At 39.0% G+C, this 24,974-nt stretch overlaps 3 protein-coding genes and 1 long non-coding RNA gene across 9 annotated transcripts in view; 3 read left to right on the top strand and 1 right to left on the bottom strand.

Annotated features, from left to right (window-relative positions):
• Nucleotides 1–1,135: 1,135 nt before the first annotated feature.
• On the bottom strand, nucleotides 1,136–24,649 carry LOC147315963 (uncharacterized). Of its 4 annotated transcripts, XR_015124418.1 has the most exons (4): nucleotides 24,073–24,649; nucleotides 22,667–22,908; nucleotides 4,102–4,228; nucleotides 1,136–1,275 (listed from the first exon to the last, which is right to left on the bottom strand). It is a non-coding gene; the product is annotated as an uncharacterized LOC147315963 (long non-coding RNA). The 4 variants fall into 4 exon arrangements; XR_015124419.1 differs by lacking the exon at nucleotides 1,136–1,275 and having other exon boundaries at nucleotides 1,781–4,228; nucleotides 22,660–22,908; nucleotides 24,073–24,644; XR_015124417.1 differs by lacking the exon at nucleotides 1,136–1,275 and having other exon boundaries at nucleotides 1,781–4,228; nucleotides 24,073–24,643.
• synpo2la (synaptopodin 2-like a) lies at nucleotides 3,812–14,610 on the top strand. Its single transcript, XM_086258985.1, has 4 exons — nucleotides 3,812–4,177; nucleotides 7,370–7,521; nucleotides 7,752–8,464; nucleotides 9,944–14,610. The coding sequence occupies exons 1-4, from the start codon at nucleotides 4,076–4,078 to the stop codon at nucleotides 12,571–12,573; spliced, it is 3,597 nt and encodes a 1,198-aa protein (XP_086115111.1). The 5' UTR covers nucleotides 3,812–4,075; the 3' UTR covers nucleotides 12,574–14,610.
• On the top strand, nucleotides 18,176–23,496 carry myoz1a (myozenin 1a). Of its 2 annotated transcripts, none has more exons than XM_086258989.1 (6): nucleotides 18,176–18,392; nucleotides 19,960–20,079; nucleotides 20,353–20,540; nucleotides 21,261–21,501; nucleotides 22,434–22,599; nucleotides 22,680–23,496. In XM_086258989.1, exons 2-6 carry the CDS (start codon nucleotides 19,995–19,997, stop codon nucleotides 22,912–22,914), a joined length of 915 nt encoding a protein of 304 aa, XP_086115115.1. In that variant the 5' UTR covers nucleotides 18,176–18,392; nucleotides 19,960–19,994; the 3' UTR covers nucleotides 22,915–23,496. The 2 variants fall into 2 exon arrangements, with proteins under 2 accessions (XP_086115115.1, XP_086115114.1); XM_086258988.1 differs by having other exon boundaries at nucleotides 18,177–18,392; nucleotides 19,993–20,079.
• hhat (hedgehog acyltransferase) overlaps nucleotides 23,637–24,974 on the top strand; it is a 21,545-nt gene continuing 20,207 nt past the window's right edge. The window contains exon 1 of one of the 2 annotated variants that reach the window (XM_086258986.1): nucleotides 23,637–24,174. The gene's annotated coding sequence lies outside the window, so the exon portion shown is untranslated. Of the gene's footprint in view, nucleotides 24,588–24,974 lie in introns of both variants that reach the window. The other variant, XM_086258987.1, reaches the window with a different exon arrangement.

The following is a 24,974-nucleotide window of genomic DNA, read 5'->3' as shown; positions in this document are numbered from 1 at the left end:
ACATTTAAAAAAGCACTTTTCCTGGTAAATATCAGAGTAACGAAGGTACTGTACCATTACACAAGTAATATAAGGTTCGCTGAGGACATTAAAGTATCATTAATGGTAAAGAATTTTTATTTATTTAGTGGTTGGTTTAAGATAAAGCCACCTGAAATACAGTAAGTTCTTATACAGGAGGAAAGGTCCATGTTTGCATAGCAACCAGTGAACTGAAGTATAAATCTCTGACCAATCAGAGCTTAGTTTGAGTGACCTGTATAACATATTTTAGGACAGATGGTCTGCACTGTTATTTTGGGTGACTTTGGATGTGTGTGTATGTATTTGTTTGTGTGACTCACTGGTGTGACAGCACAAGGAGGTTAAGAGGGGCCACCTGTGTCATGAAGCAGATGATACAGGAGTCATCTCTCTGAGGACAGTGGGAGTCCTGGGAGAGATGCAGCAGTCTGTCACAGACTGGGGTCAAGAGTTCAGGATTACAGGAAAAAAGGCTAGAGTCACAGAGTAAAAGAGTCAGTAAGTGGCTGCAATCAAAGCAACAAATTATTGTTAAAATAAATCTTTTCAAAACAATTAAAAGATATCCCTTTAATAGTGTCACAGATCCAACCTAAAATGACTTTGCAGTTAAGATAGACCTCAAAATGATGTACATTTAACGGACAAAGATTTATATATATACAGTATATAACCAGCCTGCTGAAGAAAATAACAGAGGACAGACCCAGCCTTCACCAGAATGCTTAAATAATCAAATTAATTCAAAGAACAAATTCTATTAGGATATTTGAAGAATGATATAATTATTCCTCCACCACATGGAATCTGCAGCTTTTTAACTTGAGATTTTAAAAATATGAGATTCTTAAAACTTGAATAAAATATGTTTTTGGATTCTTTAAAGCTGTTTTGTAAAAATCAATTTCTGAAAGCAGAAGGTTTAAAATGATAATTTCATTTGTAATGCGTGTATTCCCGCCACTATGACACGCTATCCTCTTCATTTATGTCTCTTTGAGCAGTCTAAATATATTCATTACTCTTATTTTCCACATAAAACACATCCATAATGTTAATTTGTGCTTGACATTACACAAAGCTCAGTTTACAACATGTTTATTAGAATGGCAATCTCATTTTCACGCCATCTGAGCTGGGGCGAAGGTCTGGCAGTGACTGGTTGGCAGTATCTGCCATCCTGGCACAGATGCCACAGTGAAAGGGCAGAGTCGGCGTCTGCTGCTACTCCACCAATCTGTCTATCAAATTCTTCTTGGCAAGGCCAGTTGGACAACAGAGAAGTTATTTATTAGAAAAACAAGCTGCAGGGAACAGAGAAAATGTCTGCAGCTCTTTGAAGTGTAATGCTAGAAAAGGTAAACAATAAAAAAGTGGAAAAAAAATGTTGAAAGAAGAGATGGGCACACACAAACTAACAAAGGAAACATGAGCAGGACAAAGACACTGCATCATTTAGAAATTCTCCCATGTCCACAGAAAAGAAAAAGGAAAAAAAACATGCTTCCAGGCAGGCAGCTCCTGTCCTGGATAGAATGACTGAGCAGACCTCTTCCTGACTTATGCAGTTTTTCTAACTGAAACCACAACTATTCACACTGCAGTGTTTAGTTTAGCAGAGACATAGTCCCTTTCAGCAAAGACACACTGTGTTTATTTAACTGTGCAAGTCGGTCATACAATATCACAAATGTATTTTTGTATTCAAACATTTCTCACTGCTCTGTGAGAGTGTCTGGAAATGGTCTGACTTCCCAGACAGTCAGAGATCCTTCAAGTTTTTCCCAACATTATTACCAATATTAGTGTTTGGATTCATATGGATTGGAGAATTTGTATTCTCCAGAAAGATGGTATTAGAAATTTCTCTGTAACTTCTAAAATTATGTAATGATATTGGCTTTTTTTTAACCTCAAAAGAGACAGAAATTACCATTAAAACTGTGAAATTATGTAAAAACTCAGGGATGCTAAGAGCAAGCATGTTTTTAACCACTAGGGGGAGCAATTACCACAACTACTCTTCCCAACTGTTGGTTCAGAGGTCCCACTAATACCACACTTGTTCTAATGCATCAAATAAAAATAATAAAATACGGTGTATCAGTTTTGTTCAGTACCTTCTTTAACTGTGGTATTCTATTAGATCTGACATTGGCTCTAGGAAGACAGTGTGACATTTTTTTCTCAGTGGCTGACCCAGGACTGATCCTGGTTACTATCCTGAGGTCTGGAAACAGCTGCAGAGCAAGGCTGCCAAAGGGAGCAACTATCATCGGTAACCTCCCACCACATTGATAATAGCAGTGTTGGCTTTCTTGCAAGAGGATCATTCACCCTCCATCAACAGGTTTAAAAGGTCTGTCAGTGCCCCAAAGGACAATACAACATAATTTAAACAAGTTTACATGCACTGAACTTCTTTTAATGCAATCTATTTTAATTGGATGAAGTTTAAGATCAAATCATTAAAATGACATGAAATTAAGAAAAGATACAAACAAAGCAAAAAAAAAAAAGGACCAATTTTACTCTGGATCATCCTTAACTTAAAATCAAAACTTTTGTCATTGTTTCATCTTGTGACTCGTGTTCAGTGTTAAAAAAAAACACTATGAAGACATCTGTTGCTTTAGGCCACACTTAAAGTATTAATAATTACTAGACATATCACCAATGCTTAAAAAGCATAAGAACTGCATATAAACTTTACATAGCCAAATCTGGTAAAAAGCACTTGCTCACTTTGCCTAAGAATTTAAAAAGCTTCCCCCCGGTTAGAGTTATGTTTCTACAATTGACTTGATTCAGGATTTTCTGAGTGCCACTTATGGCACTTTGTGACAGCAGCGTTTAGCACAAAGCATCACTGTGCACTAAGGTACAGCTTCTCAGACATCCAGTCTCTTAGCTTGGTTTGTGTGTGAAATGTCTCTGTTCAGACTATCTGCAGCAGCCAACATATCCAAGAGTTTGGCTGCGTGTGTGAATGTGGCATCTAGTTGTGACCGATCGATGTGCATAAAGGTAAACATGCGGTGGGATGCATGTCTGCCTGCAAAGAGAGGCATTATATTACCTCTAATTTAATTAACAACAAACTGTTCCAAAAATCTTTTAGCAAAACAACTTTTTCATTTTATTTTTAAACAATTATGTGATCATGGGATACTTCTGTATGTGCCATTCAGTCAATAATGTGAATGCTTGTGGATAAACTTTGGTCAAATCTCAGTGTAGCAATGCAGATTCTTCATCCAGAGCATTAGTATTTCTTCCAAAGACTCTATGATGACAGCCTTGCATGTTTCCAGAGGATCTGGCAGAATGCATGCACTAATGACTGACAGCGCCACAATCTCCACTTACTGTCCACATGGATAATGTTTCTCAACAGAAAAAAATGTATTTAAAGTAATTAATCATAAGTGGTGTCTTCACTCATGGCAAAGCTGTCGCGAGATGGGAGAGTGACTCTGCTAAAGGTTACTACCGACCTCAAATGCCAGATATGAAACACTGGCATTTGGATGTTCTGAATGGTAACTTTGCATTGATCTGAAGAGGAGCAGGCAAGACATTGAAGGTGGCGGTGCCTTCCAATTTCAAAAATAGGACAGCACCCAGTGGCACAGGTCTGAGTGACAGGACAAGTGTTGAGCTGGACCCTCCCCTCCCTCATTTGGGGCAGGCATTCCTCTGTGTAAGCAGACACAGACCCCCTCCCATCATATTTCTCTCTCCTTCTCCCTCTCTTTTTCCTTTGGCGATGGTAGTTGGCTGACACGGAGTATGGGTGGGCACACAGAAGTGTGTGTGTGCGTGTGTGTGCTTGCATGTTTGTGTGTTCAGGTGTGAGTGCGAGCTCAGAGGGAAGTCAGCACCCGGACAGTGTGCTAGGCGAGAGCAGGCCAGAGCTCTCCGATGGGGCCCTGACTAGGGCCAAAGCACTGAGGGGGGTCCTCAGATGAATGATTAAAAACCTTAGAAGAAAAGAAAATAACTACAAAAAAGAAGAAAAGATAAAAAAGAAGATCCAGAGAGAAGAACAATGGTTGTAGAGGAAGTGATAATTACATTGTCTGGTGGAGCGCCATGGGGGTTTCGTCTCCAGGGAGGCGTGGAACACCAGAAACCACTCCAGGTAGCGAAGGTAAGGCGAGTCACTCAGTATGTTGGACAGAAGCCAGTATTTCACAGTTTGCTAAGACAACAGTGAAAAGAACAAAACAGTGTTAAAGTCAATAGCGTCACCAAGCAGAAGAGAAACAGCAACAGAGTTTTATTGTGTAGAGCTAAAGGAACATTGGCAGTGTTCAATGTTGGTTTGGGGCCTGAATATGAGTCATCATCTTGTTTGAGAACTTTTTTTATGTAGAGTTGTACTGATGATTGATTGGGTGAACTTTAAACTTCAAGTACAGATAGGTGGGAATGCTAGGCCACCCTGTTGCATATCTTCCTCTGACTGCTTTGCCTGTTAAGCTCAGCATTAAAGAAAATGATAGTAACCCAGAAATCAAGTAACATTTGCAGAAAATATTTTTTTCTGTTGCTGGCCACAGTGCGCCCTACACCTCTGAACAACATCATAATTTCATTCAAGAAACGCTTCAATTAACCTGGCCACACCCGATAATCTTGAAGGATACATTCAGTTGGTTTTTTTATTGTAAAGTAAAATTACAAGAGTGAAAAACATACAAGTAAGCAAAATGTAGTGACCTCAGGTTATTTCTTTATAATATATTTGTTTATAATGTTAAAAAAAATCTTTATTCCATTTTTGAGAATTGCAGACTAGTTAAATATTCACATTTCCTTGAGTCCACTGAAGGTAAAGGAAATATTTAACCTTCGAATTCTCACATGGAGTCACTCAGCTCATTTTACTCTCCAAAAGCAAATTCTTCATGGGCAATAATTTGGTACCAACACTTGGCAGAAATGGAGCAGTCCAAATTTCAGTCTTGATCTCCATTTAGGATTTCAGAATGTGGCATGATATGAGATGGGGAACATATACTGGATAAAAGGATTCATTTGGCTCCCAAGTATATAAAAAATAGCACCTCTGATATAAGCTTCTCTTTTTATTTTCTGACTTAATATGTACATTTGTTTGTATTGAACACATTATATTGCACACACTTTATGAATGTATATTAGCATAATATGAAAAATAGATTCATCCACACATACTTTCCATAATTGTTGACTGAGCAGAAGTACTTTTGAAGGTGGCTATTTATAGCTGAGAAGCATCAGGTCTCTAGGTCAGCCAAGGTGTATGTTTCAGCTCAGTATTTAAAAATTAGCCTCATACACTATTTCTGAACATGCACTAATCGTCTTGATGCTAATCGTCACTTCCTTGTAGGTTCACATCAAAAAGAATTACTAATCGTTTGACATCTTTTACTCCAGATTGTTGCTGCTCTGACATCACATATGGCGTGGTGTTAATTCAAATGAAGCCCCCCCCCCCCCCCCCCCCCTTTAAAAATGATCTCCATATTACAAAATACAGGAATCTATCTACTTGGCACAGTAGGTCAGGGAAATTGTATTATATCCTGTTTTTTCACAGGATACAGGATAATTTTCAAATTATCCTGTTTTTTCAATTTCAAATGTTAGTATGGCCAGTTCTTCTGTGCAATGAATCTTGCATCCTTATTTGTATAATGCACTGATATATACCTGTACTGTAACTCATTATCTTCCACAGTTGAGTTCATATATAATATTTGCACTGGCAAAATAATTATCCTTTGGAAAATGTTACTGGCTTAGATTGTCTAAGTAAACTTTTAATATGTTTTCATGAGTGATTCTACGTTGTTGAGTTATGAAGAGTGACATGTAGACAAGCTGGCCTCGGGACACCAAGTCACCTTTACGAAGGTGGACAGCTGGTTCTGTCTGATCATCTAAAACAATGTGCTCCTTCACCCCTGAGAGGAGGAAGCTGTAATCTTGTCAGGTCTCACACTATATCATCCCAAACAGGTGGAGCAGTGTGTGGCTGCACTGAAAAGAGCTGGTGTGTCAGTCCTGGGTCTGTGCATGTGCATGCTTCTATGTTTATTTATATGACTTTAAGTGTATTTTTGTACTTCCCCATGTGGTGAATGTGTGCACGCATGTAAGGCTATTATAACTGTTATGATTTGTGGCCACAAAGTGACTGCGTGAATGAATAACAGACATCCCTGCCACAAGTAAGCACGGACCATTTTAAAAGGCTTAGCTAAATGGGGACATGGGATTTAATTACAGACAAACTAGAATAGCTGGAAAGAAAACTAGTTAAGGTAACCAAAGCAATGCTTCTCCATCTACTAATTCTAATATTAAAAATTTCTTTCATATATGCCTTCGTAGAGCGTAATCAAAACTGCACTGTTAGCTTAAAAAATAGGAACATCTTCAGGCCTCTGTTTTAGATTTACTATAGCTTGCACAGACCTGAGGCAGTTTAGAGTGGGCAAAACGCCACGGTCCTGACAGACCTTGGGCACAAATAGCAAAGCACCAAATGAAGATGGCTTCTGGCTGGCATTTCCTTGTTAAAGTGTGTATGAGAGCTCCACTCGAGCTGTAATATGTGGCATATGTCTGCAGCAAGATCGAGCTGTCAGTGCAGAATCTGGTCTCTGTCTTTGTCAGTCATTATCACAAACCAATCCAAGACAGCAGCATAGCTCTGTTGTTTTTTTAATTTTCTAATCAAAAGTGTTACAAAAGCTGGTCTTTCCCTGATCATTCTCTGGGAAAAAATTATCACAACTCTGTACTATACAACTTGTACAGCCCTTCAAAGTAAGGTGGCAGGGCTGAGACTTGGCCTCAAGTTATGTTTAGTTTCATAAAATCCTGGAACAATAAAAAGTAAATATGACATCATTCAGCAGGATATGAACAGTTGCACACTCTAAATATTTAAAAGGTATTTCACAGTAAAGGTATTTTGTTTTGGTAGCATGTAATCACTATTAATTTAAAACAGAGAAAGGAAGTTTACTTCCTTTTACTAAGGAAGGTTTACTGAGGAAGTCTATTCTCATTCTTTTATTATTAAAAACTTCTGCTTGCAAGGCCTTTATACCTGATTTAAGACATAAAATGTTATTGTACATGTACAAGGACAATAAAGGGCTATTCTATTCTATTCTATTCTATTCTATTCTATTCTAAATAGTCCTGGATGTCTCTTCTTGTAGGTTATCAGGGACTTGTACCAAATGACTGAAACAATATTTCTTCATACAACGGGTCAAAAAATTTAGATTTTCAGTTATTTTTAGTATTTCAGCTTTTAACTTGTTTTGCCTATATGCAGGTGCGCAAACGCAGCAAGGCATGCAGGGCTGGGTTGCGGGAGGCTGATGAGCTGGTCTCCATCAATGAGCAGCCATGTGCAATGCTCTCCCATGCCCAGGCCATGAACCTCATCGACAGTTCCCCTGGGATATTACACATCCGGGTCAAAAGGTCAGAAGAACAAGAGAAAGTAAACTCTTCTCAATCTTAAAGCATCAGCAGCTCATTGTAATAGATAAAGAAAAGTGTAAAATGCACTGACTTGATACTTGCTGCCCTGTATTTAAAATGAATTAAAAAACAAGAAGACAGCGTATACTAAAAATAAAAAAAGTTATGATATCACATTCAAAGGTACTAATTGACATTAATACTATTTTAACCTTTGCACTTGTTTTCAGGGCACCTGCTGGTTTTCAGTCTGTGGTGCTTGTGACCCGAGCCCCATCTCCCCGAATAGACAAAGAGTACCGTGCTGCTCTGCGAGCTATGTCACCAAATCACCCTCACCATGCACCTGTCCGCGAAGTCCATTGTAGCCGCTCCACCCTAACCAGCGGCTTGACATCGCCACCTGGGAGCGAGGCTTACTATGGCGAGACTGATAGTGATGCAGATGTGGCAGGCTACGAGAGACAACGCAGGCAGAAACGCCGAAGCCCCAGCAACTCCAACCCTGGGAAACCCACAGGACGAACCTCTCCTGAGGGTGGGGAGACATCAGAAATGAGTGGCTATGACAGCGCTCCAGATGCACATGTTTACCCCCGTTTATTGGATGGTGGAGAGGGAAATGGAGGAGGAGGTCTGCCAGGGGTGGCTAGAAGGGAAGTGATTTACCAACCTCATGGTCCCGGAATGTGGTCTTCCCAGACATCGACAGAGACTTCCTCTATCATATCCTCAGCAGATGACCAAGGGCCACGGGATGCAGGGCAAGAGGAGGATAGTGGCTTTTTAGAGCCTGCCAATGTGCCACTGGTATCCCCTGAGAGGGCAAAGGAGGCTCTGATGCTTGGCTCCCGTAACCAGCTCGTGCCCATGGTGGGTCCTGTGAATAAACCCATCGATGATGAGCTTACAACAACATACATGGAAAAGGCCAAGCAAGCCAGTAAGTACACCTGGAGAAGGCCACTGGGATCAACTTGTGCCTCACATGTAAAAGTTAAATAAATATCCTATTATGATTTGGTGGGAGTTTATGATTATGATACAAATGATCCAAAAATTAAAAATCAAACAAATACGCCTTACCTTTTTCTAAACAGTGCGTCAAGAGAGGTCAGTTATTGATTTAAAACAGCGCTTTAGGGAGCTAAAACAGATCAGTTTTGGAACTACAGTATTTATCTATATATGGTACCTGTTTATAATTACCCTAGAGTCACCAGCCGAGTTTTGAAGCTGGTCATTAGCTATTTATATCCATTGATACTCTGGAAACATCACTGATACCAAATTAATTGTACCAATACTGTCGGAATAGTGTGATATGAAGCTTAATCAAGCTTAATCAAAAAGACTAACGTGTCCAGTGTGATTTGTTTAATATGACAATTAGCAAAACTAGCCACGCATAAATGTTTTTTGAGGTTTGAAGCTCAAAGTGGGTGGGTGTCAAACCTGATAACAGGGCATAGTCATATAGTTTAACGCATGTTCCTCCAGTTATGTAAAAACCCCAGCAATCAACCTAGGAGCCCAGAAAACCAACTGCTTTTTGATATCAGGTGGCAAACCGAGGATAATATCTAGAGCTCTTGCTGCTCTCATCCCCTTTACTCTTTTCTTACTTTTTTTTTCTTACTGTATATTGAAAGAACAATAATATGTGATTTGTTCTGTAATACTCAATATGATGTACTTTGGTTCTTATTAAAATTGCAAATGCATTTTTATGCTTTTCAAAATGCATCAATTAAAATGATGTGCTTACATAAACCTTGACTCAATAGTTTCACAATCTTTGAAGAGAGGTTAAAAAAATGCGATAGTGATGAAAGCACAGAAAATGACTAAGCATTCTTTCCTAAAATTTGTCATTCTGTCTATCATCCTTAATTGATTCTTGGAATTCCTCCTTGCCATCACTGACATTCTAATGTCCTACTTAAGAACCATGTCCTAAACAAATTAAAATTCCGCTTCATGTGGCATTTATACCAGGGTAATAGAATTAGATTGCCTATGATCTGTTTAATACCATAACAAGTTAAAGGATATGGTATGTATGCCTTTTGAAGTTCTCCTTCCAGTCACCTATGACATCAAAGTTTCCATTAGAATGCAAATACTTTCATTAAAGTTAGATGTCAGAGTACATGACCCTAACAATGTGCAAATTTATCCTTCACCTTAGCTAATGTGATAAGCTCAAAGCTTCTGTGGAATTTTCCTGGAAGTGCTACTGTGGCAAGTTAAGAGATGGATGCCTGTTGGACAGGCAGACAGGACAGGTTTAGAAGCTTATGTCAGAGTTCATTCTTTCAAAGGCTAAATCTTTTCCTTTTGAAATTCTGACCCTAAGATTTACTTTACATTATGCCACTGCATAACAACTTCTAATAGTTTTGACTTTCATATCCTGCAGAACTGAACCGAGGGGATACACAGCAAGACAAACAAGTAAAGGAAGCCAAAAGCAAGTGTAGAACAATCGCCTCTCTTCTGACAGATGCTCCTAATCCTCACTCAAAAGGTGTGCTAATGTTCAAGAAGAGAAGGCAGCGCTCCAAGAAGTACACACTCACTAGCTTTGGTAGTGTTGATGAGGACAGGTGTCAGGACTCACAAGAGGAGGATGGGGTACTTCCTGGCAGTGAATCTGAGTTTGATGAGGAAGGTTTTTCATCAGTTCCGGACCCGACTTGGGACAGTGACTATCTGGATATGCTGGAAAAGAGGGCAACAGCAGGTACTGAAGGTCGTGGGGATGGAGCAGAGGATGCTCCGAGTCCAGGTTTGAGTGACACTGTGGGCAAGGGTGCCCAGTTATTTGAGCAACAGAGAAAAAGGGTTGCTGAGCATGCCAAGAAGGCAGAAGCAGCAAAACCTCAAATACCTCCACAATCCCAAGTCCATGAGGAACCTCAGATACTCCAGATGTTTCAGTCACAACAAGAAGTAGAGCCACAAATAAACTTACAACCTCAGCACATAACACTACCTGGAACTATATCCACACAATCAATCCTATCACAAGCCCCAGGTCCAGTTCCTGTTGCATCCCGTGGAATGACTAATGGAGACCTATCCTACTCTGCAGTCAGCACAGCTAGCATGGAGGAGTCATCTCCACCAGTGGCACCCAAACCAGCTACTGCCTCAGTTACCATTCTGACCAGTCCTGGTCAACCAGCCGAAACACCATTGCCAGAACTACCTGTGAGTAATGTTCTCAACAGGACAGCACGTCCTTTTACCCCTGGCTTTATCAGCATTCGGGCTGCAACTGCCCCTGTGACGTTCCGGCCACCTGTCACAAAGACAACCCAGCGTCCTGCCTCAACAGCTGTTGTGCCGCCACCATTTTCCACTACATATGAACTAGACATTAACAATACAGCAGGAACTTCACAGCTATCCCCTGGTACTTCATCAGTGATCTCGCCACAAACTTCCATACTTCAAAGTTCCTTGGTCTCAAAGCCAGAAGCTCCTGTTACCTACCACCCTCCATCCCTTTCTACTTGTGTGCAGTCAACACCACCAATTACTACTGTTCAGCAGGCTCCATTTCCAATTGTGACTCCAGCCTCTATTCCATCAGTACCACCAGCACCACATGTACCAGTGATTCTAGTCCCTGGTCCACCTACATCCCAAATTCCTGTGTCAGCTGACCAAGTTATCACAGTGTCTCCACTTCAAACACCAGTTGCTCAACTACCACTGCAATCTTCAATTGCACCTTTGTCTCAAGTGTCAGTGGTCTCCCAGTCTGAAACTGTAGCACCAACCCCAGTTCCTGGTCCAACAGGTCGCACAGGAATCTTGCTTGAGGCTCGAAGGCGTAATGGGAAACCCAAACCAATGTTCAATGTGCCAGATGTTAAAAAGAAATCCCCCAATCCTGAACTGTTGTCTATGGTGCAGAATCTGGATGACAGATCCAGCCGACACAACTATGGCCAACCACCCGACGAGAATATCTATGATGATTCTGAGGAAATTAGAAGTGATGAGGCTGGCATAGGAAAGGTGCCTCCTCCAGTGGCACCCAAACCACGAGTTGTTCACGAAGCTCCACAGATTCTCCAAGCAGGAGGTAAGGGGGCCCAACTGTTTGCCAAAAGGCAGAGCCGTATGGGTATGTATGTAGTGGACACTCCACCCGAGACTACTTACCAGAAGGAAGGGACAATGCACAGTGCAGCACAACCCCTTGGTTCCTCCCTCAATCCTTCACTTCCTTCTCAATGGAAATACTCCCCAAATGTCCGTGCACCGCCCCCAATTGGGTACAACCCACTTTTGGCCCCATCTATCCCTACTGGGCCTCAGAGAGAAACAAACAAGCCAGACAACAGGGGTAGAGGAAGCTCTCCAAGAGAGGGCATCAAAGCACTGGATTTCATGAGAAGGCAACCCTATCAGCTCAATTCTGCCATGTTTAACTATGGGGGCAGCGCTGCTAATCTAGCAGCTATGCCTTCTTACCAAGCCCAGCAGCGTGACTACATACCACCAATGGTGGGAAGCTCCTTGACCTCACCAAGGCAGATCCCCGTCAAAACAGCCCGTGTCTATGAGGTCAAGCGATTCTCCACACCTACACCTATGTCCGGTCCATCTCTCGCTCCTAAAGTCCTCGCACCACGCTCAGCTACTTGCCTTGGAGAACGTTTGACTCACTCTGGCATGACCTCCCCACCTCCTGAAACCTTCACTCCAACTCCAGTCTCTGCCTTGACAACAGCACCAGACAGTATACCAACCCCAGCTGCACCTCTGTCCCAACCAACTGGACCACCCAACCTTCCAAAATTTTCTGCCACTCCCATTCCAAACCCAGTGCCCCCTGCAGTCCCAACACCTTATGCTCCAGTGTCATATACCACTGGGCTCCAGTCAGCCAAACAGTTTCAGAGTGCTCCTGAGCTCAGCATCCTTGCCTCTCTGCCTCCACTCAAGTCCAACCCAGTACAGGCACCTAAACCACGATTTGTGGCCACCAAGGGAGGTGTTCAGCCCCGTGTCTGGAGGCCAGGGGCAATCTGAGGGCAATGAAGCAGTCAGTACCATGCTTGGACATCTTCATATTCATGAAAAGGCTAATTAATCATGGACAGAAATATATCTGACAATTTTGTTAATTGGTTGATAGAAAAAACATGGAGTTAAAGATGTTTTATGCTTTGGGAAACTGATGGGCAAAGATCAGGACTCATCTGCAAAAATTTGCTGCTGAAGTAACATAAAATGGCAATTGAGTATGAAATTGAAATATAAAAAACAGGTGAGTTAAGTTAAATGAGAACAAAAGATTTTTTTTTTTTTGCTCAAAATGCTGCTTATCACATTTATTTTGCTGCAAACAGATTAAATGAGTCACACTAGTTTTAAACTATATTGCCATACACTGTATAGCCCACCATATGCCTGTCCTGGGGGAGGTTTGTGTAAGGCTTCTGGAGATCTCTTCTACTAATTTAGCGGAAAACCCATCTAAACAGAGCCTGTACTGAATTATTCTTTGAAACTTGAAATGTCTGAAAAGTGAACAATGAATGAACGAATGCCATTATGAGCAAAGCTCAAACCACTAAAAATATATGTTGTGTGATGTAGACTGGAGTAGGTGGATCTTATAACATGTAATTCACAGTACTCGCCCTATTCAGTCATGTACACTCATGGGTGTTTAAATGATGCTGTTTTTTAAACACCTCAGCTCGCTAGGGTCTATAAGTGAAGGCAAGGTTTGCTCTTGCAACAAGTCAGATACCTCCACTCACTATAACTAGAGAGAAATGCTATCTTTTTAGCCCAGGTCACAAACAACAAGTGCCTGGGCTGTCACTGAATGAACACTTGTTACTGGATATCACTGCTTCTATTTACCACCTAGACACACCAGAGTCATATAGTTGCACTTTGCAACTATATGTAAATTCATAACTTTTATTAAACAAATAACACAGATGAAGAAATGTGTATTTTGTTTTGTAAAGTTGTAATTTATTCAGAGGGAATGCATGGGGAAGTAGATAGACAGAGAAGCACTGGCCCTTCTGAAAGGGTTCATGAAAAGAGAGCGGCTGTGGAACGAGGACATATTTAGGAGTAATGGGGTCACAGTTCTGGTGTTGCCATTTCACTGAAGTGGTCACAATCAAAGTCAGACTTCTGTCTGTTGGTTTGATACCTCACAGCCTCTAGAAATTAAATTAGAATGACCAGGAAAGTTTGAGCCATGAAGTTTGTTGGACAGAAGCACAGAGGTTTAGCTGTTGTGTTCTAAATAACAATGGGTGCTGTTAAAAAGTAAGGAGAAATATGTTTGATGAATATGTGCTTCCAAAGACTGAATATGTTAAAGGAACAAGTAAGAAACACAGAAAGACTGTTGTGTTATATTTGTGGTACTCTTGGTAGATTTTTTTTTTTTTTGATTTTTTACCCTTTTTAAAATACAGTTTCTCTTCAAGCTTGTTCTTGTTTTCATTATGTCATTAGAAAACTAGATCTTAGATATAAATATGCTGAGGTGTACAGTGTGAGTTTCTGAAAGTACATGGATTAAATAATGAGTGTGAAAAATGTTTGTTATTAATGCTGAGTAGAAGTTTATACTGAGAGATGACAAGATATTTTTAGAGGAATAAAATTAGACTTCAAGGCTCTCCAGCTGTCTGACATGTCTGATTTTATACTGCCCTCTGTTGGTTAGTCTTTTAATGTATGACAAAAAGCATGCAGAAATGGAACTTGTAACTGAACAATGAAGTAAATGTAACTGTATAGTAGTTTAAACATTAAAAAAGGATTAAAAGATAAAAATTATTACCAGTGCAGAGTTTGTTTGTTTTTTAACTTCAGACTAATTTTATAAATTACATAGGTTTGTAGCTCGTTAATAAAAATAGTAACTCAGATAATATAATAGAATATGAATTATATTTTCACATAAGGAACCTATTGGGTCATTCTATGAAAAAATCAGTGAGTGTGTCTAGCTTGATTAGAATCAGCTCATTTTTGTTTGTACAACAACTTTATCACATTTAATAAAGCCATGAAAAATTCTACCTTCAATGAATATTTTGTGAGTTCTTAAAGTATAGATAAAGATCAAAATTCTAACATTGGAGCTAGCCACATTAAAATTTCAGGGCTGGAAAATACATTTAAGTATTGTTAAAAATTGTAGGTAGATCAAATGCACAACCACTCCAAATGTCACAATTTAAAGCCAAAGTGTAATTTCTTTCTTTTTTTCTATAAACAGCTCTGAGGATCTATATTATGGGATATATCCTAGAGTAGCAAAACTCCATCAATTTAATGTGACAGACTAACAGACATGACCATTTAAACCTTGGATGTTTCATCATATATTTCACAGGAGGAAACTTCAAAAACTATAGTATGGGGTAAAGTTTTAAGTATCATATCATCATATTGGAGAGATACCCGGTCAGTACAATTTATAGCATACAACATGTCCTTTTTTGTATTTTCTAATGTTTTTTTTTTCTCATTTTAAACACAAATGTTGAAGCAGTTGTTTGAGATTGAGTTAGCTTCTTTTTGACATATTTCTTAGAGCTAAATTGTAAAGATTCAGTGTTTATTACTTCTGCAGTTCCAAGAGTCATCTTTTTGACTAATCTTTGTCTTACTTTCTTACTTTTCAGTAAAGACTCTAGGAGTGAGCTAAATCTGGACATTATACATATATAAAATGGGCGGGGGTGGTTTGGTGTATAAAAAAAATACTATTTTCACTTTTTTTCTGTTAGTAAGATTAAAAATTAATACTCAAAAAGTGCATTATCGTTGGAAACTTGTTGTTTAATGCCATCTATTCATTTCCCAACACACAGAATGTGTGATTCTATATCTGGAACTCAAAATGTATATTCATGTATAAATTTTGACTATAATGTAATGCAATAATGTTATATGGTTGTACTGTGTGTCAGTATATTTTTCTTTCTTTCTTTTCTTTTTGCCTACATGAACACTTGCCACTAAGTGGTGCTGTGGGGCATCAGTGTACACTGACAGTGCATTAAAAATGGCCAAGCCCCACACTCACATGGGAGGCTATATATAGAGCTGCTAATATCCAAACATAATACTCTTTATTTATAAAGAATATGAATTGTTGCCAGGTCCCTACTGTAATTAAGAGTTGCTTCTTAATTTACCTACTTAAAAAAAGATACATTAAAAAAGGGGCCTATGGAAAGTTTCTATTTCAAGATGTGCAGAAAACATCCCGTGGAGTGTTTTCCATGGGCTGTACTAGAAATAAGACATCTGCAGCAAATCTTAGTGCTTTCCATTTAATACTTCGTTGAAATGTCATTTGAATTGATCAAAAAAGGGACATGGATATTTCTACATTTCATATGAAATAATGAAATGTATGCAGAGGTATGTATAAAAATAAAACACAAATTTTAAACAGTGTCACCATTGTTATTTAAATATAAGACTTCAGTTGGTTCGAAGAAAGACTGAAAACATGTCACTTGTTACAAGCACTTCTCTGCAGTGATCATTTTGATAAAAATAGATAATTTTCTTTAGATTTCGGAGGCCAGAGATGAGCCAAAAATTTATGAGAAATCAAGACTTTATGAAGAAGAGCCTGAAGAACCTTTTTGAAATAAAGCTGACCTGAGTAATATTTAAGGAAGTTAACCCTAAGAAATAAAGGAAACTAACAATATTGGGCATTTGTATTGATGTCAAAAACCCAATGTCTGATGGCTTTCCTACATTTCAGAATCGTGCATCATAAAATATTTTAGAATATATAAAGTAAAATAAGATACATCTTACTTGGAATTGAAGTTTAACTTAAGAACAATGTTGCACATAGCATATAGATCAATTGTACTTTAATACAGTCAAACATCCAAACAGAGCCACAAAGTTACCAGTTGCATTTTCTACTTTGATTGTGTGCTCAAAAACACTAGAACAATACAAAGTTAACTGACTTTCAGAGAAAGTTGCTGCAGATTTAGTTAGTGCTTCAGAGTCAAAGTTTTCTAGATCGAATTAAGCACATAAAATCTGACATTCACTCAGGACCCCTGGGATTATTTTGGCAACTAACAATCATGTTTTTATAAATGTATATTAATTGTAATAGTAATATTTAAAAATGACACATTCATATTGTGTCAATTTGTACATATGATACCTGTATATACCTGTATATTTACCTTTTTAAAATTTGCACAAAAAATAAAAAATTCACACTAAGGAGAGTTATAGAGTTACATACATGTTTATACAGTCATATGAAAAAGAAAGGTAAATTAAAGTACTCTTTTACTGCTAGCATAGGAATTAAGGGGTAAGTGGCAGCCAGGTGCTAATAATCAAACACTCGTTAGGCTTCAATTCAGCAAAACAGTTTGCTGGATTGAAGCATTCAGTTGCGTTGGCACAATGTCACAAGCTTCCCAGTAGTGGATATCCCAGCAAATTTAATTCCAAGGTCAAACCATGCAATGCTCAGAGATATTATGGGGATTTGGGTTTGTTTTTGCAGCCACAAGATCTAGACACCTTGCAATTACAGAGTCCACCACCTCTTTTTACAAAAGCATTCTATAGTCAGATGTGAGGCCATCTCCTTGGCAGTTCAAGCATGTCATGAAACAGGATAAGCACAGCAGCAAATCTACTATGGAAAAGCTGAAAAACAAAAGAAAAGAGTGCTGAAATGACCCAGTCAAAGACCAAACCTCAACCCAGCTGAAATTCTATGGTGAGATCTTGAGAGGGCTGTGCATAAATGAATGCCCACAAACCTCAATGAACTGAAGCAGTGTTGTAAAGAAGAGTGGACCAAAATTTTTCCACAACAATGTAAGAGCGTAAAGTTACATAGAGAAAAATTGCTTTAAAGTTATTGGTGCTAAAGGTGGTTCTACAAGCTACTGAATGTACTTAGTTTTTCACAGGATTGCATAGACCCCTGTAAAACCTTTTTTTTCCCCACATGATCATATGCCTGTATTGCATGCTATTATCATCACTATAATAATGTAGAAAAAATCGAATAATGTTAGACCCTCACCTAAAGGATAACTCTGTTGTTATGACAATGTAAGTACGTATATTTACTGAAGACTTTTTAAGCCCTGGGAAAAGTTGTGACGTCAAAGGCAGGTTGTGTATTTGCACACAAGAAAGCAAAAATTTGTGTTTTCTTTAAAATGGAAGATATACAGTTACCAGTAAGGATACTAATGACATATCTTTGGTAGTTTTGGGGTTTGCACTCCACCACATTCAGATGGTTTGCACAAAATGTTTTAAATATCTGTCACCTCATTGTCTGCATGTCCATCACATTCAGTAGTTCAGGGAAACTGAAAAGTCTTTCTGTGTACCCTAAACACACCCCAGAGTCCTCTGAGGTTATATTATAGTTGGGTTCTGTCCCCCTCACTCTTTGCTACTAAATATAGGCTTCTGAGCCATCTGTGAGAATGATTTTGTTCCCTTAATATCACCATCAGCAGTTTCAGCTGGCCAACAGAGACTTCTCCCCTGACTTTAATGCCCCCCTGCCCCCTCCTCAATCCCTATTCATACACCCAACCTCAACCTCCTCCTCCCGTCTTGATACGAACACCAACAGCCCCAACCCCCTGAAAGAGCTGCCATCTGAGTGTTGGTTGGGTTTTGCACTTCCCGGGACCTGGGTCCAGGCGAACGTAGGGTCAGAGGCACTGAGGGATTTGTAAACTTGTGATCGAGATCACCAACATTGGTCCCTCGGTCTCCTCTTCACTGTTTGGTATTTATAGGTCTGTCTTTCTTGCCAGGACAACAACAAAAACTCGGTGAGTGGATCTACATCCCACAAATCACTGTGTCCATTTGTTCTACCAATCAACTGACAGCTGATAACTGGGAGGATTTCAGTTTTGCATAGTGCAAAAGCCGTGAGAGGGATTTAACATGCAATGTGGTCCCACTCATATTTCTGCAGCTGATCTTAAGGAGAAACTAATGCAAGACCTCAAGAGTTCAATAAATAAAAATGATCAGTTAGCAGTTTAATTTTATGACAAATAATTAATTGCAGATGCAACATAGCTATAAAAGTTCCTTTGCTGTTTTTAAAATTATCAAAGGAGTGGTTAAATGTGCTGATCATCTCACTCGGTGGGTGTTGCATATGTTTTATATGGCGCTGCCAAACCCTGAGAGGGGTTGGTAAATCTGAGAACAGACTTGTCTGAGCCTTTAATTATTTAAGGGAATTAAAAGACAGTGTTGAAAATCCTCCTCGTTAACATCCATTAACTAAACCAGTTTGTACACCTGTTTTGAGAGATGGCCAAATATATAGTCAGAATTGTTTTGTGGAGGTGTGTTCTTAAGGGTTATGTTGAGCCCATTTGATAGCCGAATGACGCCATTCCATGTCGCTAAAATGTCTTGGCTGGAAATGGCTTTTAAAAATAGCTTCAGTGGGTTGAGTTACAGCCAGTAGATGTGATGTGATGTTTTGCCACTTGATTGGGCCTTAAAGAAACTGGTGAGAGCTGAAAGTGTTGATACCTGTTCAGAAAGACAAGAAACTATGTAACGCACGCATATAATTACATGTAAACCAGATGCATGTCTTTCACAGTGGATAGCTTGGCCTATGAGATAGAGGGAAGTTTTCCCACCTTCATGTTTCCATGCAAGAGACTGTGATAAAAAATTATGAATAATTCCATCATTTTAATAAGCCCGAGGCTTCTGTCTCAACCATAACATGGTTCTGTTTACATTGGCACAGACTGTGTACAGATCTTGTGTCTCCAAACAAAACTGAAACACATATTGAGCTATACGTTTCCTTCGAGGCAGACATCTGTTTCACTAGAGAATGTAAGAAATCTGAGGGCACTGACATCCCGTTTGAACTTGAAAAATGAGGAGGGCCCTTGCTGTCAGTCTGTCTGATACATTCAGGTCCCGGGGATTCACTTTCAGGCGTGGTGGTAAAGTGTTGATGGTTGAGAGTTATTTTGTGGCTATGGTGCAAATCAATGGTAACACTGAAGCAACAACACCCCTTTCAGTGCAATTAAAGCTTTACAGTCAATTTATGATTTATGAATTCCTTTGAATATGGATGTGTAGTGTGAAATAGAAAACTACAACTGAAGGTATCAATTACTTTGTCTTATTTGGTTTCTATTTTGTTAATTTATGTTTTTTTCATACTAAACCTCTTAAAGTTTTCTATGTTATTTATCTAGACTTAATCCCTTTAAGGAGCTTCTTTTTTCTGGAGAAGTTTTGATATTACTTAACATTAATTAACTTTTGAGTCTTGAACATAAGGATTTCATTGCTTAAGTATGTGTTCAGGTTAATATCATCACTTGTTCTACATTTTTCTAACCAAAGGTAATGTTCTGTGTTCTCCCCTGGCCCCTCAAGTCATGCCTCTGGGTACACCTGCTCCCCTAACCAAGCGGAAAAAGCCCTCCAAGATCATAACTGACCTATCACATATCCCTCAGGATGGTAAGGCTTACATAAAATGACGTGACTATGAAACCAAGTTACCACTGCTCAGTAGAGCTCTTTCATATAAACACAGTATACAGAAATACACGGTGGTAAAACAAAAAGGGGTACAAATATTAGAGAACTAGCTGCTTATTTGCAGTACAATTAAGTCAATCTACTTTACTAATAAAGGATACCGTTCTTTAATGAAACAATGTTTATGAGTTAGTACTACTTTCAACCTCATTTACCAATGTTAGGGCCATTGTTTGGCTCTCACTTACGTAGAATATGAGTCAGAGCCAGAGGCATCGGAGTTTGACCTGGGAACAAAGATCAGAACTCCTAAAGACATCATGCTGGAGGAGCTTTCCCTGCTGAAGAACCGAGGATCCAAGATGTTCAAGATGAGACAGCAGAGAGTGGAGAAATTCATCTATGAGAACAACCCTGACATCTTCAGTAGTGAGTCCATGGTGAGAGCCTAGTTCATAAACAAAATAAAGTCTTGTTTGTCACTGCAATGCAAATTTATTGACACTAGGTTGATAATCCAAGCAAATTTGAGGCAAATAAATCTTGAATTAGCTTTGAATCTCATGCAGAAAGGTAACACCTGAAGAACTGTATCCTTACCTTTACAATTTTGCTTTTGTTGATATAAATATTTGAAAGAAACCTAGTACCAGCATGCAGATGGTGATTATTTAAATGTAAAGTCACCTGGGCTTTAATTATAATCATACTGATCAATTTTAACAGTGATATAAGAGGGTTTTTTGGTCTTGAAGCAGATAAAGACCACACAATCATAATTTTAACCTAAACATAATGCTCAAGTCCTGATCATTATTATTCAGTAAATACAAATCAAAGCATTGTATGGTGTATGATTGATTATAATGGTGATACTTTGCTCTATATGGGGTGGCTGAAGCTCTGGAGGTAGAGCAGGTCATCTGCTAATTGCAAGGTTGGTGGTTTGATCCCTGGCTGCTCCCACTTTGCATACCAAATATCCTTGAGCAGAACACTAAACCCAAGCTGCATGAATGTGTGTGAATGGTAGATAGATAGCATTTATGCATAGAAAAAAATGGTTGTGTGAATGAGGCAAGTTGTATAAACAGCTTTGAGTGCTCAGGTACAGTAGAAAAGTGCTATATAACAACCAGTCCATTTACCCTTTCTTTCAGGACAACCTGCAGAAGTTTGTTCCCTCCCTGGGAGGTCAAGTGGGAGGTCAAATAATAAACCTCGGTGGGCATTTTGTTAGCAAGGAGTCTGGACGTCTGAATTTTGTAGGGCTACAAACAGGAGGAGGGGCCCCTGTGCCTCCCCCAAAGCCTGGAAGCAAAGGAGCAGGAAGTGCAGGAGTTGGTGTGGGCGAGAAAGGTGGAAAAGGAGAAGGTAGTAGTGAGTGGTCTCCACTAAAAGGTTTGTCTAATTTCTTTTTCTTTTGGCCATTTGTAGTGCAATTCTGTTTTAGGTACAGAGGGCCATTTCTCCAAAAATTATTTAAAATGCATTAAGAAAGTGTGTTTACAGCTTGAGAAATACATCTAGAAGGACAACTGTATAAATTAATAAAAAATAACAGTGTACACGATATATATATTTATTTTTTTTTTATTTTTTTTTAAACCAAATTACATATATCTATTAAACACTGAACTATTCAAAAATGTGTTGAATATTTGTATTTGCTTTCTTGCTAAAAGTACTAAAACCACCATGACCAGCTGGTTAGTTAGCTAAGCTTGGCTTAAAGTCTGGAGAAAACTGATAATGAGCAACTCTAAACCTCATTATTTGATATGAGGTACTTTGTGCGTTTAATCTATACACAAGCCTTAGTGCAAAAAACCCAAACAGGTTCCAATATGAGGTTATCAAGAAAGCACTGCAGGAAGTCGCAGTTTCTGGCACAGTGCAGTTCAACAATAGCCTAGGGCCAGTTAAAAAAGTATGCTGGACAAGTTGAATGGCCAGCTGCTGGTCTTTTTGGGCTAGTAATGGTGTTTCATCGAATGGATTCACCTTTGAAGCAAACAGTCAGTATTCTGATATCAAAATACAAATAAATATCCTTTATTGAACCACCAGTTCTGGTAGTTTTATAAGTGAAAAAAATTAGATCTTTTTAGCTGCTCCTACCCCTCACATTGTTGCATAAAACAACAGCACAACTAAATTTAGAAAAAGCTAAAATAAAATCTGTCTGTCTGCAGATAAATTGTGCTGGTTTATTTTGCGACAATCTTTCAATTTCTAGTAGCAATACCTGCATAAGAGGGGCATTTCAATCATGCCACAACCTTTATTTTTAAGTTTTAGTTACCAGCACATGTGGATGACTTTCTTTACAGGAGGTGGAAAACATGGCGGTACTAAGCAGCAAATTCATGTGAAAACCTATGTGTCTCCATGGGAGAAGGCCATGAAGGGTGATGAAGGTCTGTTAGCCACTCTACAAACCAATATGCCACATCCCAATGCCAAAAAGGAATTACTCCAGTACAAGTGTTTCAACAGGTAGTTCCCTTGAGGTCTGATATGTAGAAGATTTGTGAAAAAAAAGGAGCTTTAATTAACCTTTCACCTTGGTTTGACAGGAGTGCCATGCCCTACGGCGGTTTTGAAAAGGCCAATCAGTTTCTGAAATTTCAGCTGCCAGAAGCTGAGGCAGCCAAAGAAGAGCCTGAACCTGCAGTGGTGTACCATCATGACATTAGCTGCCGGCCTTCATTCAATCGCACTCCTATTGGCTGGGTGGGCAGCAGTGAGCCCAGCAGCATTCACATGGAGACGGATGCTGTGCCCTTCGATGGAGAGACCGACGAGCTGTGAAAGCATATTAATAGTGGTTACTATGCACATACTCACACACAAGAGTAACTGCATGCATACACCATAGCATGCACACACAATAGTTGAGCTTACAATTAACTATTACACTAATGAATTTGAATCTCCCAGTGTGGACAGTTTAAAGCGTACAAATAAAATGAGGTCCTGATCTTAACATGCTCTGTATTTGGTTGTAAAGCGACAAGTTTTATTTGTTATGGGGAGATGAAACATCAAATGTCTATTTGATAAATTTATAAGTTGAGCCAAGCAGTCCTCTAATTTGTCTGAAAGTTTGCTGTTGTAGGTGAAAAATTGCAGATTGTCCCATTGAGGAATGAATCATATATGATGAATAGGTGATGAATGCTAAGTCACTATTGTGCAGGCTGTCTGAACTTGTTACCATAACTGTTATCGCTCAACATTGTCTTTTTTTGTTGTTACAAATGTCTGATGATTTGCTGCGCTATAAAAACCTAAAAACTTGTTTAACTCAATATGCATGCTGTTGCTGATCCCTTAACCAAACAAAACAACACAACACAGTTTCTCCACAATAAACTGTAACACTGTAAATAATTTAGTGCACTCTGAATGAATTCTTGGAATATACAGTATTTGTATGTACAACGTAAATTTCAGAAATGTTATTAACTATTTGGATGTCGGGGGGGGGGGGGAGAAGAAGAAGTGAACAAAACAAAAAAAGATCATCCTTATCATGCCCATGTCATATTGTGTACTCACTTGGCAAATGTCATGTGTGCTGAAACATTAATGGGAACTGGGACATTTAAGCTAGTTTACGCAGTTTAACAGTTCTGTATTTAATTACTCTTCTAATTTTTCATTCAAGAAATGGAGAGTAATATAAACAACAACAACAAAAAAAACACATACACACTGATGTCTACAGTATTATCTGAAAATTCCCGAAAGTCTGGCAAATACCTGGTAGCTTAAAGTAAAAACAAAATAAGAAATCGTGAGTAACTGCTATGAGTTCGGCTGAACTTCCAACACTAAAAATGAAATCACGACTAAAGTACGTTTCTATTAATAGTACTTCTCCAGCTAAGCAACTCCCGCACAATTGGGGGCAGTCATGTTCCAAAAAGTTCTAGCCAAGGAAAAGCAAAAAGAAGAATGCCATACCTTTGAATGTTGGATACCGGGGGAATCTACTGTCCAAGCACTATTATACAGTAAAGTCTGCAATCTACAACAACGCAATGGACACCAGCCCAGTGTTACTAGGTAACATTACGAAGTCTTCAACCGATGAGCTAGCTTAGCTAAATATGTATTTTGGTGGGATGGCTTACGGAATTTCCCAGGAAACCTCGCAAATTAATGCCCAAATTTGCATGTTGAAACATACATGCACCGACTTTATGTCAGTGGGCTCTTTTTAAGTTGAAATACCGAGACGGTTTCTGGTATAGAGTAAGGTTAACTTGTTTAGGCAGCTGAGAGGGTCGATACGTCATGGCCAGCAACCTCTGGACAGTGTTACCTAGCGACGGCAGTGCTAGCCAACAGATTAGCACTGACAAGCACTGCCGTCGCTGTGCGTCCTTCAGTCAGTAGAATGAAAGAAAAAACAAAAAACACGTAATTTCCCTCCACACAAGCTTCTGCTGTGTTTCAACTAAAGGATACATCTCAGGGTATATTGAAGTGTGCATTTAATATAGGTTATGTGTGAAAATCAGTTTTAAAAGTAAACTAAAGAAAGTTCTCCCACCTTTGTAGTCTTCTTGTTATCTTCTCTTTGTGTTGTATATGCACACCCAAACAGTGTATTGATTATGAGAATCACTAAGAAGTATCACTACTGAACTATTTACAGTGTCTTGTTGCCATTTTTCGTGGTTTCCTGCATTAAATTGGTAAAATAGACTTGTATAAGCACTACTGCATTGTTTAACTATGTATAACATGTGAAAGCAAGAGTTTTTTTCTAAATTATTAATTTTTTTTAGCACATGAAATGAGTCAGAACTACAGCAGATAGTTTCCAAACATAACTCTACTAGGAATTATGCTGAGTGTAA

Source organism: Aulonocara sp. 'chitande type north' Nkhata Bay, linkage group LG13 (assembly GCF_057382095.1).
Source record: "Aulonocara sp. 'chitande type north' Nkhata Bay isolate Kocher_YH1m ecotype deep benthic linkage group LG13, A_spYH_male_GT1.1, whole genome shotgun sequence".
Taxonomy (NCBI): Eukaryota; Metazoa; Chordata; class Actinopteri; order Cichliformes; family Cichlidae; genus Aulonocara; species Aulonocara sp. 'chitande type north' Nkhata Bay.
This window is presented reverse-complemented; position numbering and strand designations above follow the sequence as displayed.

Coding starts and splice junctions, on each gene's coding strand:
- synpo2la (XM_086258985.1), top strand. CDS start 4,076: ATGGTTGTAGAGGAAGTGATAATTACATTGTCTGGTGGAGCGCCATGG. Junction 7,522..7,751: donor TTACACATCCGGGTCAAAAG/GTCAGAAGAACA, acceptor ACTTGTTTTCAG/GGCACCTGCTGGTTTTCAGT. Junction 8,465..9,943: donor GGAAAAGGCCAAGCAAGCCA/GTAAGTACACCT, acceptor CATATCCTGCAG/AACTGAACCGAGGGGATACA.
- myoz1a (XM_086258989.1), top strand. CDS start 19,995: ATGCCTCTGGGTACACCTGCTCCCCTAACCAAGCGGAAAAAGCCCTCC. Junction 20,080..20,352: donor ATCACATATCCCTCAGGATG/GTAAGGCTTACA, acceptor TCACTTACGTAG/AATATGAGTCAGAGCCAGAG. Junction 20,541..21,260: donor TCTTCAGTAGTGAGTCCATG/GTGAGAGCCTAG, acceptor CCTTTCTTTCAG/GACAACCTGCAGAAGTTTGT.